The sequence below is a fragment of the Epinephelus moara genome, chromosome 3 (genome assembly GCF_006386435.1).
Source record: "Epinephelus moara isolate mb chromosome 3, YSFRI_EMoa_1.0, whole genome shotgun sequence".
NCBI lineage: Eukaryota > Metazoa > Chordata > Actinopteri > Perciformes > Serranidae > Epinephelus > Epinephelus moara.
This window is the reverse complement of record NC_065508.1, coordinates 475,922-493,647: the sequence shown is the minus strand read 5'-3', so window position 1 is coordinate 493,647 and position 17,726 is coordinate 475,922. Positions and strand designations below refer to the sequence as shown.

The following is a 17,726-nucleotide window of genomic DNA, read 5'->3' as shown; positions in this document are numbered from 1 at the left end:
TTTGACAGTTTATTGTATGATTCTTCAGTTAAAGGCTGTGGAAACAACGTAATGAGAAAGACTACATGTCGCCTATGTGACGTCACGTCATCACACTTTCCCTCCACTTCTCAACTCACAGTGCTGCTGCTGCGTCTTCTGCCACGATCTACGGAGCCATCAGATCAAGATGCCGCTGTGTTTCGTACCCGAATGTCACCATTCCAACAAGAACAGACTTGTAGTGGTTTTCGCCATGCTTAAGGCTTTTGTCCTCTCCTTGGAGGAAGGCGGTGAAGTGTACCAGAGACACAGCCGTGTTCCGAGTGTGAGTGGTGACGTATATCATGCGCGACGAGAGCAGCGAAGAGCTGTAGTCCACAAAGCGCTCTCACACAAAACGTAACAGTATCAAATTCTTCCCGCTAAACTGTAGCCTTCTTTACACGAAAAATATATTAAAAATTCACAAACAACATATTAAATTCATGGCACAATTCAAACGGGACCAGAAAATAATTTTCATCTAGCCATTGAAACACATTATGAAAAATTGATTTTTAAGGTCCCATGTACCGGAAACAGAAACACGCAACTTACGAGCTCTATAGGTGCTGTAACGTAGACACCTGGACCTGCTTCATTTTCTTGAAGATGTTTCACCTCTCATCCTTCTTCAGGTCTAACTGACTGGTGCAGAGTCGCAGGCTTTAAACTCTGTGTGGGTGTGAACCCTGACAGAGTCGCTAAGGTCACATGTGAGTCATTGACCCACCCGACCATCACGTAGGCTGACTCCTCTGTTTAACGATGGTCATTCCAGCTTGACGTAGATGGCTTCTTTTACTCATCTTTCAATCCATCTTTCCTCCCTGGCCAAGATGTGCACATTGCTGTCCTCGAAGGAGTGTCCCTTCTCCTGGAGATGTAGGACAGCTGAGTGTTGAGCTGGCTCTCCTGTGCTGTGCCATGAGCGTGTGGAGTTGTTGTTTAGTTTTCCCAGTGTACAAATCTGTGCACCTGGCTGCACTGAGCTGCTCACACTACATTGTGTGTTGCTTGGTTTAAAGTGCACAGGGATGTGGTGTTTGTTGAAGATCCTCCTGAGTTTGTCAGACACTCCTGCGACATAAGGAATGACAGTGTTGTTACGTTTGTGTGTCTCTTCTTCTCTGTCTGCTCTGATAACAGAGTTCACTGACTTCGTCTTCTTCCAGTGTTTCTGTGGATCATCTTTGACCTTCTGTCTGTAGCCACTGCTAGGATCTGCCTCAGTGTCTGAGGAGCAGTGACTGACGCTCAGCACACACACACACACACACACACACACACACACACACACACACACACACACACCTGAAGACTGTGTGTGTGTGTGTGTGTGTGTGTGTGTTGTAATTTTCCCTCATCTCGACAGTTATTGCTTTGTTTTCTTTTAATCAGGGACACGCACACATTAATGAGACCTAATTGACTTTTCTGTGTGTGTGTGTGTGTGTGTGTGTGTGTAATTTGGTTCACCGTCTTAAGATGCTTCAAAGAGTTGAGAACACACACACACACGCACAGTAATTAAGTCATGATGACAGACAGATTGTTGGACGTTACAAATGTGTTAGCTCTTCAGGAAAAGGTCGACGTGTGTGTGTGTGTGTGTGCGTGCGTGTGTGTGTGTGTGTGTGTGTGCGTGTGTGTGTTAATGTGAGTGAGTCTTTGATTTATGAAGCGAGCTGTAATTTGATTATGTTATTAATGTGAGGGGGGGACAGCTGACTGTGATTGGCTGAGACAGCTGTCAATCAAACAACAGCCCCTTTGATCCTAAATTAATCCTTTATTCTGAAAACTACACACACACACACACACACACACACACACACACACACACACACACACCACAGCAGGTTACATGGCCAAAAGTATGTGGACACCAGACTCTTCTTTGTGACCCAACGTTTTAATGTGTTTTCTGTTTTTAAGACATTAAAATCCCTTTAATATGTACAAGTCCCTTAACTGACCCTTATTCTTTAAGTTAATGTATAAATTCAGGGGTTTGTCCTGAATGAGGGCTTCATTAAATATGTTTCTGATTGTTCAGTCTTTTTCAACCAGCTTTGATATTTGGTCAGTTTTATAAAACCCCTTAAACTGTCCAGATAACCCATTAACTCAAGAACTAAAGCACCTTATTAAAAGTCTCTTAATGACATCATTATTTAAGTGAAGGGGTTCAGTGCGGTGGTCAAATAGAAGCTGTCCACATACTTATGGCCACATACTGTGACTTTCACATTAAAAGTCTTTGAGTCGTGTCAGTCGACTGAAAGAGCTTTTATTGTGAAGCTCATAGCTAACACAGATGGAGCTCCTTCATCACACCTGTTAGTGATGATGATGATGATGACAGTGGTGATGATGATGATGACAGTGATGATGTCATGGTTGTGTTTCAGGATGTGTGCTGTGTTTGGAGGTATCTACTGTCTGAGACACTCAGTCACTGCTCTGCTGGTCCACAAAGACACCAACAGGTACAGATATACTACTGTAATACTCAGATTACTCTTCACTGTAATACTCAGATTACTCCTCACTGTAATAGTCAGATTACTCCTCACTGTAATACTCAGATTACTCTTCACTATAATACTCAGATTACTCCTCAATGTAATACTCAGATTACTCTTCACTGTAATACTCAGATTACTCTTCACTGTAATACTCAGATTACTCCTCACTGTAATACTCAGATTACTCCTCACTGTAATACTCTGATTACTCCTCACTGTAATACTCTGATTACTCTTCACTGTAATACTCTGATTACTCCTCACTGTAATACTCAGATTACTCTTCACTTTAAAACTCTGATTACTCCTCACTGTAATACTCAGATTACTCCTCACTGTAATACTCAGAGTACTCTTCACTATAATACTCAGATTACTCCTCACTGTAATACTCAGATTACTCCTCACTATAATAGTCAGATTACTCCTCACTGTAATACTCAGATTACTCCTCACTGTAATACTCAGATTACTCCTCACTATAATAGTCAGATTACTCCTCACTATAATAGTCAGATTACTCCTCACTGTAATACTCAGATTACTCCTCACTATAATAGTTAGATTACTCCTCACTGTAATACTCAGATTACTCCTCACTGTAATACTCAGATTACTCCTCACTATAATAGTCAGATTACTCCTCACTATAATACTCAGATTACTCCTCACTATAATAGTCAGATTACTCCTCACTGTAATACTCAGATTACTCCTCACTATAATAGTCAGATTACTCCTCACTGTAATACTCAGATTACTCCTCACTGTAATACTCAGATTACTCCTCACTATAATAGTCAGATTACTCCCCACTGTAATACTCAGATTACTCCTCACTATAATAGTCAGATTACTCCTCACTGTAATACTCAGATTACTCCTCACTGTAATACTCAGATTACTCTTCACTGTAATAGTCAGGTTAGATTAGATTGTGTGTGTGTGTGTGTGTGTGTGTGTGTGTGTGTGTGACCTTCCTGTTAAAAGCAGTGATTGGACGATAATTTATGATCAGTGAAATATTCAATTTATGGAGAGGAAATTAACATCATAATTTAACCCTCTGATCCTCTTCATCACCTCCTGCTCCTCCTCTCCTCTCCTCTCCTCTCCTCTCCTCTCCTCCATCATTATTTGCTGCTCCATCAGCTCTGTGATTAAATGATTGATTGACTGCTGACACACACACACACACACACACACACACACACAGCTGACCTGTAGAAGGTCACACACTTCATCTGTCAGATTCTGTTGTCATGGTGACATTAGCCTTTTAGCATGTTAGCATGTTCAGGGAGTCTCAGTAAATCTATTATTATTAATGTTATAGATGTTATTTAGTGATAATAATCTTCTGACTGTTAGAACTACAGTTCCCATAATGCTTTGGGAGGTGTGAACAGGAAGTCTCATATTACTCATAACTTAAAGATATTATTGTTGTGCAGCTGATAAATCTAAGCCTGGAAATGCTAACGCTGCTAACAGAGCTAAACATGTTAACAGTGCTAATAAAACTAACAGTAATTACAGGACCTAAAGAGCTAACAGAGCTACAAACAAAATGTACAGTGCCAACAGAGCTAAATTAACTAACAGTGCTCACAGAGCTAAAAGCTACCAATGCTAAAAGAGTTAACAAAGTAAAAAAAGTACTAAAGTAGCCAATGGAGCTATGAAGTCACCAGGACTTATTCCCTTTAACAGCTGTCAGCAGCTCCTCAGTGTGAGTGTGTATCAGTATATGTGTGTGCGCGTGTGCGTGCGTGCGTGCGTGCGTGCGTGTGTGCGTGAGACACCGTGAAGAAGCTGCAACTGTCGCAGACTGTAGATACAGCTGCAGTTGCAGCTGTGACTGTAGATCTGACTGCAGCTGTGACTGTAGCTGCGCCTGTAGATCTGACTGTAGCTGTGACTGTAGATCTGACTGTAGCTGCGCCTGTAGATCTGACTGTAGCTGTGACTGTAGATCTGACTGCAGCTGTGACTGTAGCTGCGCCTGTAGATCTGACTGTAGCTGCGACTGTAGATCTGACTGTAGCTGTGACTGTAGATCTGACTGCAGCTGTGACTGTAGATCTGACTGTAGCTGTGACTGTAGATCTGACTGTAGATCTGACTGTAGCTGTGACTGTAGATCTGACTGTAGATCTGACTGTAGCTGTAGAAAAATCGCTGTACTTCAGTGAATAGTGTTTTTCCCTAATATTCAGTGTCCCTCTTTAATCCAATCAGTAACCTTTTGCCCCCCCCCCCCTTCTCTCAGATGTAAAGCGGTGATTGACAGCCGAGGACAGCGAATCAGCTGCAGCTACTTTGTTGTGGAGGAAGGCTTCGTTGGAGCTGACAGGAAGAAGGTGGCCACACCCACCAGGTGAGGACCCAACAATGACCAACCACCCAGTCATCATGGAAGCAGCCACCTCACATCCTCGCAACCATGTAGAAACAGTTCAGTCACGCCTTCACAACCACCACGACCTCCAAACCCATTGGACCCATTTATCACAGGCCCCGCCCCCTCTAAACCCTTTGACACTGAAATGATTTTTTTACAGACACATGAATCAGGAGAATATTAACTCTGTTGGAGACGTGTCTCTGTTTCAGTAATGCACAAGGGGTGCACGATAATATCGACACATCATAGGTATCAGCCGATATCTTTGAGATAAACTCTCAGGGGCGTCAATAGCGTAGTGGATAGTGCCAGTGCCCCATGTACAGAGGCATTGCCTCGCTGCAGTGGCCGCGGGTTCAAATCCGGCTCGCGGCCCTTTGCTGCATGTCAGTCCCCACTCTCTCTCTCTGTCTCCCCATTTCATTTCTGTCCTGTCATTAAAAGGCAAAAAAGCGCTCAAAAATAATCTTAAAAAATAGAAAATAAAAAAACAAACTCTCAGAATCCACCAACATGATTTTTCTCATCGTGTACAATGACTGAATATTACAGACACTGAACAGTGGTTCATGTTTCCGTCACCATCACAGTCTGTGTGTATGACATGATGTTAATTCACTACTGGAGACTTGATGATGATGATTACTGAAGTGAGGTGGGAGAAAGTTGATATATCTCTATCAGTTATTGATCAAATAAGTTGTTGTATACTGACAAAAAAAATCCAACATGGTGCATCCCTACGTCGTATTCTCATGAGATCTGACAAGAGCTGACGTGATGTCACACTCTGTTGATACCAGATGTTCAACCAGGAAGGACACAGGAAGTGTAACCATTATGGTCCACTGGTGCAGCTTGTAGTGGGATATCTTCTGTTACAGAGGATCTTTGGTTTAGTTATACTAACTGTTATACTAACCTGTCTGTCTGTCTCTTCAGGTTTCTCTCCAGAGCAGTTTTGATAACAGACAGCTCCGTCCTGCCCAGTGACTCAGACCAACAGGTACGTCATGTTAATTTTCTATTCTGACAATAGAATAAAATAGAAAGCTGTTATTGTCGTTGGACAGAGAATATACCATGAAATCAGGAGCGCTCCATCTGACCAGGTGCAAACTGATCATTAAAATAAGCAGGTAAAAAAAGACTGAAACACAGGCCGACTGACAAGAAACACCGTGACAGAGACCAGAGCTGCTGTGACTTTGTGCGCCGCCGCCATCTTGACCACACATCACAACATTATTGTTTATAGTCAGTTTGGTTTTATATTAATAACGTGGTTCACTTCATATAAACTGGATTTTTTTAGGACTTGAACACAATCTGATCATTTTTATGTAGAAACACAGAAAAACTTTGTATCAACACTGAACCTGCAGAACAAACGACACTCCCATCAGCCTCAGCTGCTGATTAGCTAATGTTCGCATGCTAACATGCTAATCTAAGACGTATGAAAATAGATCTGAATGTTTCAAACGTCCTCAGATGTCCATGTGTCCTTTATGATGTCACAGATACAGCCAACGGATGGCGCTAAAGTTCGGAGTGAGAAGTTTCACACAACAAGAAACAAAGTGACGGCGGAGGACGTTGTAGTATTTATCTTAAATGGAGGCAGTGTTTTAGACGGCGGTGGTCTGTGATGTCATTATTTACATCCTAACACGTGGACAGATTGTTTTCACTGTATATTATTAAGATAAGATAAGATCTTTATTGTCTTCCTTAGAAGAAATTTGTTTTGGACCTGCGAGAGACCGTCCACCGTCACACAGCCACCACATATACAGACAACATATAATTATTATTATTACATGTTGCTGATTTGTTTGTTTCACCATCATTTAATTTCTTTGTCATCTCCCACAGTCGTATCGCTTTTGAACTTGGCTGCATTGCCTCTGTAACCTCTGGTGGTTGTGCTCCGTTTCCTTCATATCTGAAAGCGTGAAGAAAACATGCATAAATACGCACGACATGAATGGCGAGGTCAGACGAAAGTTCCGTACGTGTTCGTGTACGCATGTGGCGTTAATGAGCTCTGACTGAACACTGAGATGTTCTGAGGACAGTTAGCTCACAGCGCTAAAGATGCTAACTGATAAAGTGTTTTAGAGTGAAGCTCCAGGTCAGAGGTCAGCGTGTCCTTCAGCCCCAGTGCATCATGGGATTGATGTTAATGACTGTCAGAAGTGATGGAGAAGAAAAAGATGAGAAAGAAATTCTGAGAGACGAACAGTCAAATAAATGTCTGAGTCAATTACTGAAGAAAATCCCCCAAATTCATCTGTCTGAACACACACACACACACACACACACACACACACACACACACACACACACTCCTCACTAATTAGGTCAGAGTTAAATATTGAAGTATTGAATTAAGTTTGGTCAGAGAATTATGATGCTTCATAGATCTTCTGTGTGTGTGTGTGTGTGTGTGTGTGTGTGTTAGCCTGCAGTGTTCAGTAATAAGATGAAACTAATCTGGTTTTCAACACTCTGAGGAGGATTTTCATCAAAGACTTTTGTCTGACTGTCTGTCTGTCTGTCTGTCTGTCTGACTGACTGTTTGACTATCTGTCTGTCTGTCTGTCTGTCTGACTGTTTGACTGTCTGTCTGTCTGTCTGACTGACTGTTTGACTGTCTGTCTGTCTGTCTGACTGACTGTTTGACTATCTGTCTGTCTGTCTGTTTGACTATCTGTCTGTCTGTCTGTCTGACTGACTGACTGTCTGTCTGTCTGTCTGTCTGTCTGACTGACTGTTTGACTATCTGTCTGTCTGTCTGTCTGTCTGACTGACAGGTCTCCATGGTAACGGTTCCTCCAATAGCAGCAGGATGTCCAGCGGTGAAGATGGTGGAGCTCTGTTCGTCCACGATGACCTGCATGCCGGGAACATGTGAGTCACATGATTCTTCTTATTGTAAAAATATTCAGGGTTTATTTGTCGTCTCCGTGAAGAAGTTTGAACTGCAAATATTTTCATTTAGTTTCAGGAAATTTATGAAATATCTGAAATCTAATAAATATGTGTGTGAGGGGTGAAGCAGGACTCTGTGACAGGCTGAAACTCTGCAGCTGAAAATCCTGCAGCGCCCTTGAAGAGAAAACTGATGAATCCACCAACAGAAACACTGATTAATGACCAACAGCACACACACACACTCCACTGTGTGTGTGTGTGTGTGTGTGTGTGTGTGTGTGTGTGTGTGTGTGTGTGTGTGTTCCGCCTGTCAAATCATCATCATCATCATCTTCTTCCTCTGCTGTGTTGTCCTGATGCTGCAGTGTGATTGGATACTGAGTCAGTGGGCCTGAACGCCTTTAAAAGAAAACACCATTTATCTAAACACGCACGCACACACGCACACACACACACACACACACACACACACTCCTGTGTGTCCATATCCACAACAAAACTACACAAAAAGTGTCTCATGTTGTTTTCATGACGTCTTCGTTAAAAAGTAAAAACTTAATTTTAAATTTGAGATAATTAGTTGATTAATTGGCCGATCTAAGCCCCGCCCCTTAGCTACTGTTGCTAGGTCTGACAAGCTCCACAGAAAGAAACATGGCGATGTTGGCTCTGCAGTGTTTATTAGTTTGTGGGTGTCAGATCGTAGAATCCAACCAGCGATGGGGACGACCGTCTGTGATGAAGGACATCATCACCATGGTACCTGTTAATAACATATTAATAACATGAATTTAGACGTCTGGTGATGATGATGATGATGATGATGATGATGATGATGATGATGATGTGTGTCCTCTGTGTGTCTCTGAGTGCTGACCTGACATCAGTCTGTCTGTACTGTGGAGGGTTAAATCAGTGACAGTGGTGCGACACCAGCCTCACAGATGATCAGCACAGGGACGTGAGATAATTCATGTCATTGAAAACATGTCAGCAGTCAGTGGGGTCGAGGCAAAGTTACCGCTGTCTGAACTGATATTTTTTATTAAAATAAAGCAGAAAACAACGAAATGACAAAATGTCAGTCAGCAACTTGAAAAATGACTTTTTTTTATTACAAAGATCAGAATTTGAAATTAAACGATTTATAAAATCTCAACATTTTAAAGGACACTTAAATATCTGAATATGAATAATTATGAAACACTTTCAGCTGATCAGTGACACTGATCAATGACACTGAACCAAACTAGAATAATTAAACACTCAATAACAGTCACAGCAGAATAGTTCTGATCAGTTAGTGTCTCAGCAGACGGATGTTTCCACGTTAGCTTGAGTGTGTAAGTGTAAAAAACAGCAGTAGCGACCCAACGTTAGCTAAGCTCTGAAAGTCAGGCTAACGTTGGTGCTACACTGAGTGACTAGCTAACACAGCTGACGGCTATCTAAGGACACTGAGGTGATTATGAAAATTAAAAACACTAAATACAGAATTAAATGATAAATACTATCAACACTAAGTTACAACGCTGACTGTGAAAAGTGTCGTTTACTTCCTGTCAGCTCTGCAGTCACATTTTTACCTTCACAGTATGTTGTTGATGTTATTTACTGTTGCTTTTTGTTTACGGGTCACTGACAAATAAGAGTTGGCAAGATGAGCAATTCAGAAACATCTTCAAAAATAGTTTTCAAAGCATGCATCAAATTTGTTAAAATGTACATTCTGTATTTTTGTTGGTTTTATGTCAATTAAAATGACATTTGCACCATTTTTTATCAAAAGTGAGACTGAATGCTCCTGAAAATGGTGTAACCACGAAAGAATGATAAATATTAAATATTTTATCCACCTGCAGTAGATTTTTAGTGTACTTATTAAAAAAAATCTTTATTTTAAAAGCATTAAATTGAAATAAGATATTTTGGAGTATTTTTAAATTTAAATGCATTTTGGCAATACTGAGCAGGACATTTCCTAAAAACACCCTTTTTTTTTCTAAATAACACGTGACAAGTTATGTTAAAAAACAGTGTTGCACTGCAAAAGTGGATTACATTTATTCCACATTTTACTCCATTTATTTTCCTAATCATATTTTCATGAAAAACATACCAGTTACACCAAATGACACTGGGTTGTCTCTATTGGTGTAACTGGTATTTTTCATAAAGATATGATACACTGCCTGACAGTGTTCCTTCTACAGTCAAACACCATGTTTGTTCAGATATGACAGTCAACAAGGTTAAGTGAACTTGACTCTATGACGAGCCACTTTTTCCTTGTTAGAAACTGGCATCTAATGCAGAAAATAGATTTTATTTATTTAGTTTGATTATTTTAGTTTTCTATAAATGTATCATATATTTTAATGAAATAGCAGAAATGTAAATAATTGTATTTTACAGACAGAAATTTTAATGTGATTAATGATTGATTGATTGATTGATTGATTGATTAATGAATGATTAACATTTCTACTTCAAATGAATTATTGGATTTTTAGGTATTTTAAAGCTACTGTACAAGATCAAAAGTAGTTTTTTTTAATAATACATCTTTAATTAGCATCATAAACTACTGATATTTGACATAATTGCCTAAAACAGAAAGGCTCTTAATAGGAGCCAAATAGTGTAACCGCTTACACCATTTGACATTTCATTTTAAAATCAAATTTGACAGGTATTACCATGGACACCTGTGTAAGCACATGGCCTTGGTCTCAATATTTCAAACATAATTTTTAAAGTAAATATTCATTTTAATGATTCTTATGAATTATTAATGTTTTTCTAGGGTCATACCATTTGACATGTAAACTTACCAAACCTGACCAGAGTCTAAAAACGTCAATTTATGAGTAATTTTAAGAGTTTCTAACCTTGTCGTGCAGCAGTTGTGATCATCAGAGGTCCTTAATATATTATAATATTAACAAAAACATTAACAAAATGGCCTCTTAAATGGTGGTTACACCACTTGACACTTCATGTAGTTTACTTGACTTTCATGATTCCCCAAATTAAATTTCTTATTTAGAACAATTGTATTCCATTACCTTTACTTAATATAAAAAAAGTAGTAATATAAGATCATGTCAAACTAGCGGATACGGTGTTTTATTGAGAATGATAGTGTTTTTAATCAAGTTTAATTATTTGGTGCAAAGTTTTTATGGTTACACCACTTAGACATTTGTGCCATTATCCTCTAATATATTCTCTCAAAATGGATTAAAAGCAGAAATTTTATACTGAATCTACACAAAATTAAAGTTTGTAAGTTAATCATACATTAATTTTCAAATTTTAACCCTTTTAAATTTGATTAAATATGGACACAAAAAAAAAGTAGCGTCACGTCATTGACCCTTCAGTGTCTTTGATCAGAGCTCAGCTAACATTAACGTCGGGTCACTGTGGCTCTGTTTTACTCTGTGATTTTAAAAGCTTCCAAACATATTAAAGTGACTGACGGACAGCGTCTGTGACATCACGCACAGACAGGAACAGTAAAAAAGCTACGATGAACAAAGCTAACTGTGAAAAGCTGAGTTACCAGCTTCAGTCTGAAAAAGCACTTTGATCGCTGAGGTCAAAGGTGAAGGAAACGTTACTGTTGGGCTGACAGGAAGTAAACGGGTGAACAGTAAAACAGATGAACACCAGTAGCACCAGTAGCACCAGTAGTACCAGTAGCACCAGTAGCACCATTAACACCAGTAGCACCATTAACACCATTAACACCAGTAGCACCAGTAACACCAGTAGCACCAGTAGCACCCGTAACACCAATAGAACCAGTAACACCAGTAGCACCAGTAACACCAGCAACACCAATAGCACCAGTAACACCATTAACACCAGTAGCACCAGTAACACCAGTAGCACCAGTAACACCATTAACACCATTAACACCATTAACACCAGTAGCACCAGTAACACCAGTAACACCATTAACACCATTAACACCAGTAACACCAATAACACCAATAACACCAGTAGCACCAGTAGCACCAGTAACACCAGTAGCACCAGTAACACCAGTAGCACCAGTAACACCAGTGGCACCAGTGGCACCAGTAACACCAGTAACACCAGTGGCACCAGTGGCACCAGTAACACCAGTGGCACCAGTAGCACCAGTAGCACCAGTAACACCAGTAGCACCAGTAACACCAGTAACACCAATAACACCAATAACACCAGTAACACCAATAACACCAATAACACCAATAACACCAGTAGCACCAGTGGCACCAGTGGCACCAGTGGCACCAGTAACACCAGTAACACCAGTAACACCAGTGGCAGCAGTGGCACCAGTAACACCAGTAGCACCAGTAGCACCAGTAACACCAGTAGCACCAGTAACACCAGTAACACCAGTAGCACCAGTAACACCAGTAGCACCAGTAACACCAGTAACACCAGTAGCACCAGTAACACCAGTAGCACCAGTAACACCGTCAGAATACCAAAGGTCCAATGGAGACGACAGTCATCCCGTTGCCATGGAGACAACAGATGGTCTGTTGCCATGGAGACAACAGATGGTCTGTTGCCATGGAGACACAACAGATGGTCTGTTGCCATGGAGACAACAGATGGTCTGTTGCCATGGAGACATCAGGTGTGAGTTTTTTAAGGAAGTTTTTGTTTCTGTCGTTAGATCTGGTCCATCTCACCTGTCAGTCAGTTGGCTCCGCCTACGAGGACCTGTTGCCGGTGGTTACCAGGATGTTCCGCAGGCCAGAGTCACATGACCAAGGTAACACACACACACACACACACACACACACACACACACTCTCCTCTCTGTTATAAGTGATATTCTTTCTTTCCTGTAAACTTTCTCTCCTCTCTGACCTCCTCCTCCTCCTCCTCCTCCTCTCTTCGTCTTTAATTCATTCATCATTTTCGTCTCTGCTTTTAATTATAACATGAACAACCTCCAGGAACACACACACGCACGCACACACACACACACACACACACAGACACACACACACACATGCACACACAGAGGATGGATGGATGCAGGTGTAAAGAGATTCATCACAGGTGATGGAGGAGGAGGAGAGAAGCTTCTCCGTCATGTTTCACTCCAAGTTTCTGTTAAACTGCAGCTTCAGCTCCTTTTTCCTCCGAAGTTCCGTCTGACTCAACTTTAACCAGCAATCATCGTCATCATCATCATCATCATCATCATCATCATCTCGTTAATTTAAATGTAATTAAATCACTGATCTGAACAATATATTAAATCAAAGCTTCTCAGAGCTGACGCTGACGTCTTCTTCACACAGACGCTTTATATCAGGAGGTGTTTGTGATATTTTATTTAAACTAAATAATGTTCGTGTTTTAAATCACGTCACGTCATCAGTGTGAAGAAATATTTAATTTATGTTTCTACATTTCAAACTAATTTGGATCAAAATGTTTTGTGTTTTCATTTTGTAAAATCTGATGAAACAAATATCAGATTATTATTTGTTTTATGACACTTTCACTGCTTCTGTCAGTTATTTTGCTTTGTTGACTTCCAAAACCTTTGAGCTCAGATTGGACAGATTTAAAGATACTCCAGGAAGTGACATCACAATAAGTAAAAGCACCAGTGTGGGTGCTGATGGACTGTTTGTGTTGCAGAGTTCAAAGGGTTGAAGTGGACAACATCAGGTTTAGTGAGTGTTGCTCTCAGGATCACTGACAGAAATAAATAAGAGGTGGTCATGTTGACTGTAAATAACAAAAGTAAATAAAGTATTTGTACGTATGAAAAAGCAGGAGACACAAACAGCTGATCAGCTGACACACAACATGTTCAGTATTCATCATACCTGATGACAGACGGCGCGCATGAAACATGGCTGTGATTTAAAACCTGGTGATGGTGGCGTCTTCCTGTCCCCACAGACGCCTGTCCCCACAGACGTCTGTCCCCAGAGTGATGTGTGTGTGTGTGTGTGTGTGTGTGTGTGTGTGTGTGTGTGTGTGTGTCTGTGTGTCTGTGTGTCTGTGTGTGTCTGTGTGTGTGTGTGTGTTAATCTGACATTTTGTCACTTCAGAGTTTTTTCGTCTCTCTCTGACATTTAAATCTGCAGTATTCCTCATCACAGCCGTCCACACCGTCACAGCTGTGTTTCACGTCTCCCTCCACACAGGAAGTGACACGCGGCGGTTTAACAAACCTCTATTGGCTGATGAGTGATTAGAAAACACCAGATCTTCTTTTGAGAACGTCGGATTAAAACAAAACCTCAGTGTTGTTGTGACCCGACAGTCAGCTGCTCCTCTGATTGACATTTGACTAACGACCTCTTTGACATTTTACACTCTTCCTCTTCTTCTTCTTCTTCTTGTCTGTTTAAAGGGTAGCTTTGGTGACGGACATCTTTGAAGGCGTCGGTGTCCTCAGGTTGTGTTTGTTATATGATTGATGGCGGTGACACGTCACAGTTACTGGTCCCAGTAAGACTCCCAGCAGGTGGTCTGACTGTGTTCAGGAGCTCCCAGTAACTGGTTTTGTTCACGTCATGTCCTCTTCACTGGTTATGTTACTGTCCTCCCAGTTTCCCCAGTTCAGTTCCAGTTTGATGGTTCATAGTGAGACAGGTCACAGACTGAGGATGAGTAGTCAAGTCATGAACTGATCGTATGATGAGGTCGTAATTGATTTTAAACTGTTTTGAACCAGATATGATTCACATCGGCCACATGGTGGCGCTGTGATTAACGGTTATCAATAGGACTTCTAAAAGGCCACGCCCCTCACACTGTTAGTCGGATTGAATTGAAATTCAGGCGACACATGCAGCTCATGAAGCTCCGCCTGCGAGATCTTCCACCATTTTGAATGTTTTGAAAAACAGTTACATGAATGGAAGTAGCTGAGGTGTTGTTGAGGTCGTGATACTCGATATTTCTGTTTACTGACCTGTGTGTCTGAAGCTGCAGAGACGTCACAGAGTACTCAGATTACACTGAGGTATTTTTACTGGAGTAACAGGTCTGAGTACTTCCTCCACCTCATACAGGACAGGTATGAACACCTGGAGGGGGCGGGGCTAAGACCTCACCATGTACTGTAGATTATTTGAATGTTATGATGAAGAGAAACCAGCAGGTGACTAACACCAGTCTGTCTGTCTGTCTGCCTGTCTGTCTGTCTGTCTGTCTGTCTGTCTGTCCGTCCACAGAGACCTGTCCATGTGTCCTCTGGTGTATGTACTTCAACATGGCCGACGGTTCGGGGCTGGAGGTGGAAGGTCATGACCTCCCGTCTAACGTGTACATGTGCTCTGGACCTGACGGAGCTCTGGGACACGAACACGCGATCAAACAGGTGAGCGTAGAGAAGACATGTTTGTAGTCCAGAGCCGTGATGACGTTCAACCAATCAGTGAGGAGAGAATCTGTGACATCACAGCTCAGCTTCATCAGCAGGACGGTGATCAGGATCATTGTTGTTTACAGCGTAAACAAAGTAAATAAACTGTGATAAACAAATGAAACAATCAGATACACTGAGGCTGATTTACTCACACTGCTGATAAACACTGATCCCACTGAAGAACACTACTTCCTGTGACGACTTCACAATAAAAGTCTCAGTTTGACCAGTGAAACGTTTTAATGTGAAGCTGCAGCAACAGGAAGTGTTTCAGGTGTTCTGTGGATAAAAGTATGTCCGAATGTTTTACTGCACAGTGACATCATCTTGTCGTCACTCTGACAGATCACCTGACACCTGATCCGACACTTTTGTTACATACTATACTTTTACATTTTAGATTATTAAACATGCTATTATATGACTTCTTATGATTTTGACACACTATATTTTACTGTCATACAACAATATGACATTTGTAACATACTCTACTGACATTTTATGACTTAACTCGATATATTATACAGTGACTTTTAAATGTACTTTATTATGATTTTTTTCAGTGTTAATTACTGTGACGTTCTTTAACATAGAATAATTTTTAAATATACCGTACTTTGATTTTCTAAGATACCATGCTATGACTCTTTTATGTCATACGACAGTATGACTGTTTTTAACATACTGTACTGTAACTTTTTATGTTAAATTATTAATTATAATAATAATATTTTTTAAATATACTGTGACTTCTTAAATTTACTACACTTTGACGTCCTGTGATTTTTTTGGCATGATGTACTTTATTTTATTCATATCAGCTATATTATGACTCTTAACTAAACTGTGACATGATAGTATTTTCTATGACTTAATGACAGAGGCTGCTCTGTGACCTGATCTGACTGCAGTATGAGTTGATGTCAGTTCAGGATAGTTTAATAAATTTAGCACAGTATGAACCAACATGTATAAATCTGTCCGTCTGTCACATTTACACAGCCAAATATTTACATTGATTATGACATGTCAGTGTAAAACGAGTGACAGCAGATTGTAACGCTGACAATAAAGATAAACACTGATAATTTCTCCGTTTCTCTTCGTGTTCAGGCCGAGTCCATCTTCCAGAAGATCCTTCCTGAGGAGGATTTCTGTCCTCCTGCTCCCAACCCTGAAGACATTATCTACGATGGAGAGAACCCCTCCTCCACCGGAGAGGAGGAGAAGGATGGAGAGGAGGAGGAGGAGAAGGATGGAGCAGCAGAGGAGGAGAAGGATGGAGAGGAGGAGGAGGAGCGGAGCCTTCAGACTGAGGAGTAACATGTCTAAATAAAGAACAAACCCTCCTGCAGTCAGTCGTGGGTTAAAGTTGCCTTCTCGTTTATCGTCTTAAATCTTTATTATTTTTCTATCATTTGTTATTTTTCTGCTTCCTGTCTTATTTAAATATTGTAAACAGAGTTTGTTCTGTGGAAACATTAAAGCTTCAACATGAATTCAAACTGTCGGCAGACTTTATTCAAAACAACTACACTTCGTAAAAAGCAGGTCAGAAATGCCAAAAGACCACAAGGGGGCGCCAAACGACCTCAGAACTACAACGATGTAGAGCGGCCACAACAGATGCACGACAACAACGATGTGACGACACTGCTCCTTTACTTGTTACCACTCAGAATGTTTTCATGACATTATTTACTGTAACTTCTTTTATAACAGGATTTTATTAAGCTATAATTTGTCTTTTTCATGATTTCTGACGACACTCCTGTGACTCTCTCGACATGTCACACTATGGGAATAAAAGCATGACATATTTTGACAGCCTCTCCTCAGTTTTGTCGACATACTTAACTTTGATCTTTTTTCTGACAAAGATTTTTTTTAACATCCTACATCACATCTTTGAGCCTCCACTCATTAAAGCTTAAATAAGGCCGATTCCCTGCAGATGATGTCATATGAAGGTCACATGATCAGCCTGCAGACTAACACACAAACATTTAATGTGACAACAAAAGCAACAAATAAAACACATGCCCGTCAGGCTAGCTAACGTAGCTAGCTCGACCCCCTGGGCTCAGTTGTACTTGTGTGTTCTGTTTCCTCCTCGTTGGTCCACGGTAGAAATTCACAAGTTGAAATTGAAGCGAAATGAACGCAATGCAGCGTCCCGATAAATGGACCTTCACACTCACTCGTCACAAACACTGCTGTGTGGCACCTGAGGCGGATCCTTTGACCCTGCCACTCCATATCACCTTACGAGGACCTTCACCACTGGACCATCTCTGAGGCCAATCAGCTCCAAGAACCACAGAGACAAAGAACACGAGTCTGAAGCTACAGAAACTTGTCTGATTGTTGTGTGTGAGAGTCTCTCAGGGTCCTGATGTTTTTTCACAATTATGGACGA

The 17,726-nt window shown here is 40.8% G+C and overlaps 1 protein-coding gene across 1 annotated transcript in view; it reads left to right on the top strand.

The window, feature by feature from the left end:
* Positions 1–16,806, top strand: part of chm (CHM Rab escort protein) — a 25,442-nt gene extending 8,636 nt beyond the window's left edge. The window contains exons 11-17 of the mRNA XM_050037537.1: positions 2,436–2,513; positions 4,825–4,932; positions 5,902–5,965; positions 7,779–7,875; positions 12,581–12,679; positions 15,114–15,259; positions 16,421–16,806. Coding sequence (XP_049893494.1) covers positions 2,436–2,513; positions 4,825–4,932; positions 5,902–5,965; positions 7,779–7,875; positions 12,581–12,679; positions 15,114–15,259; positions 16,421–16,630 — 802 coding nt within the window. The 3' untranslated portion in view covers positions 16,631–16,806. The remainder of the gene's footprint in view (positions 1–2,435; positions 2,514–4,824; positions 4,933–5,901; positions 5,966–7,778; positions 7,876–12,580; positions 12,680–15,113; positions 15,260–16,420) is intronic.
* The last annotated feature ends 920 nt before the right edge of the window (positions 16,807–17,726 follow it).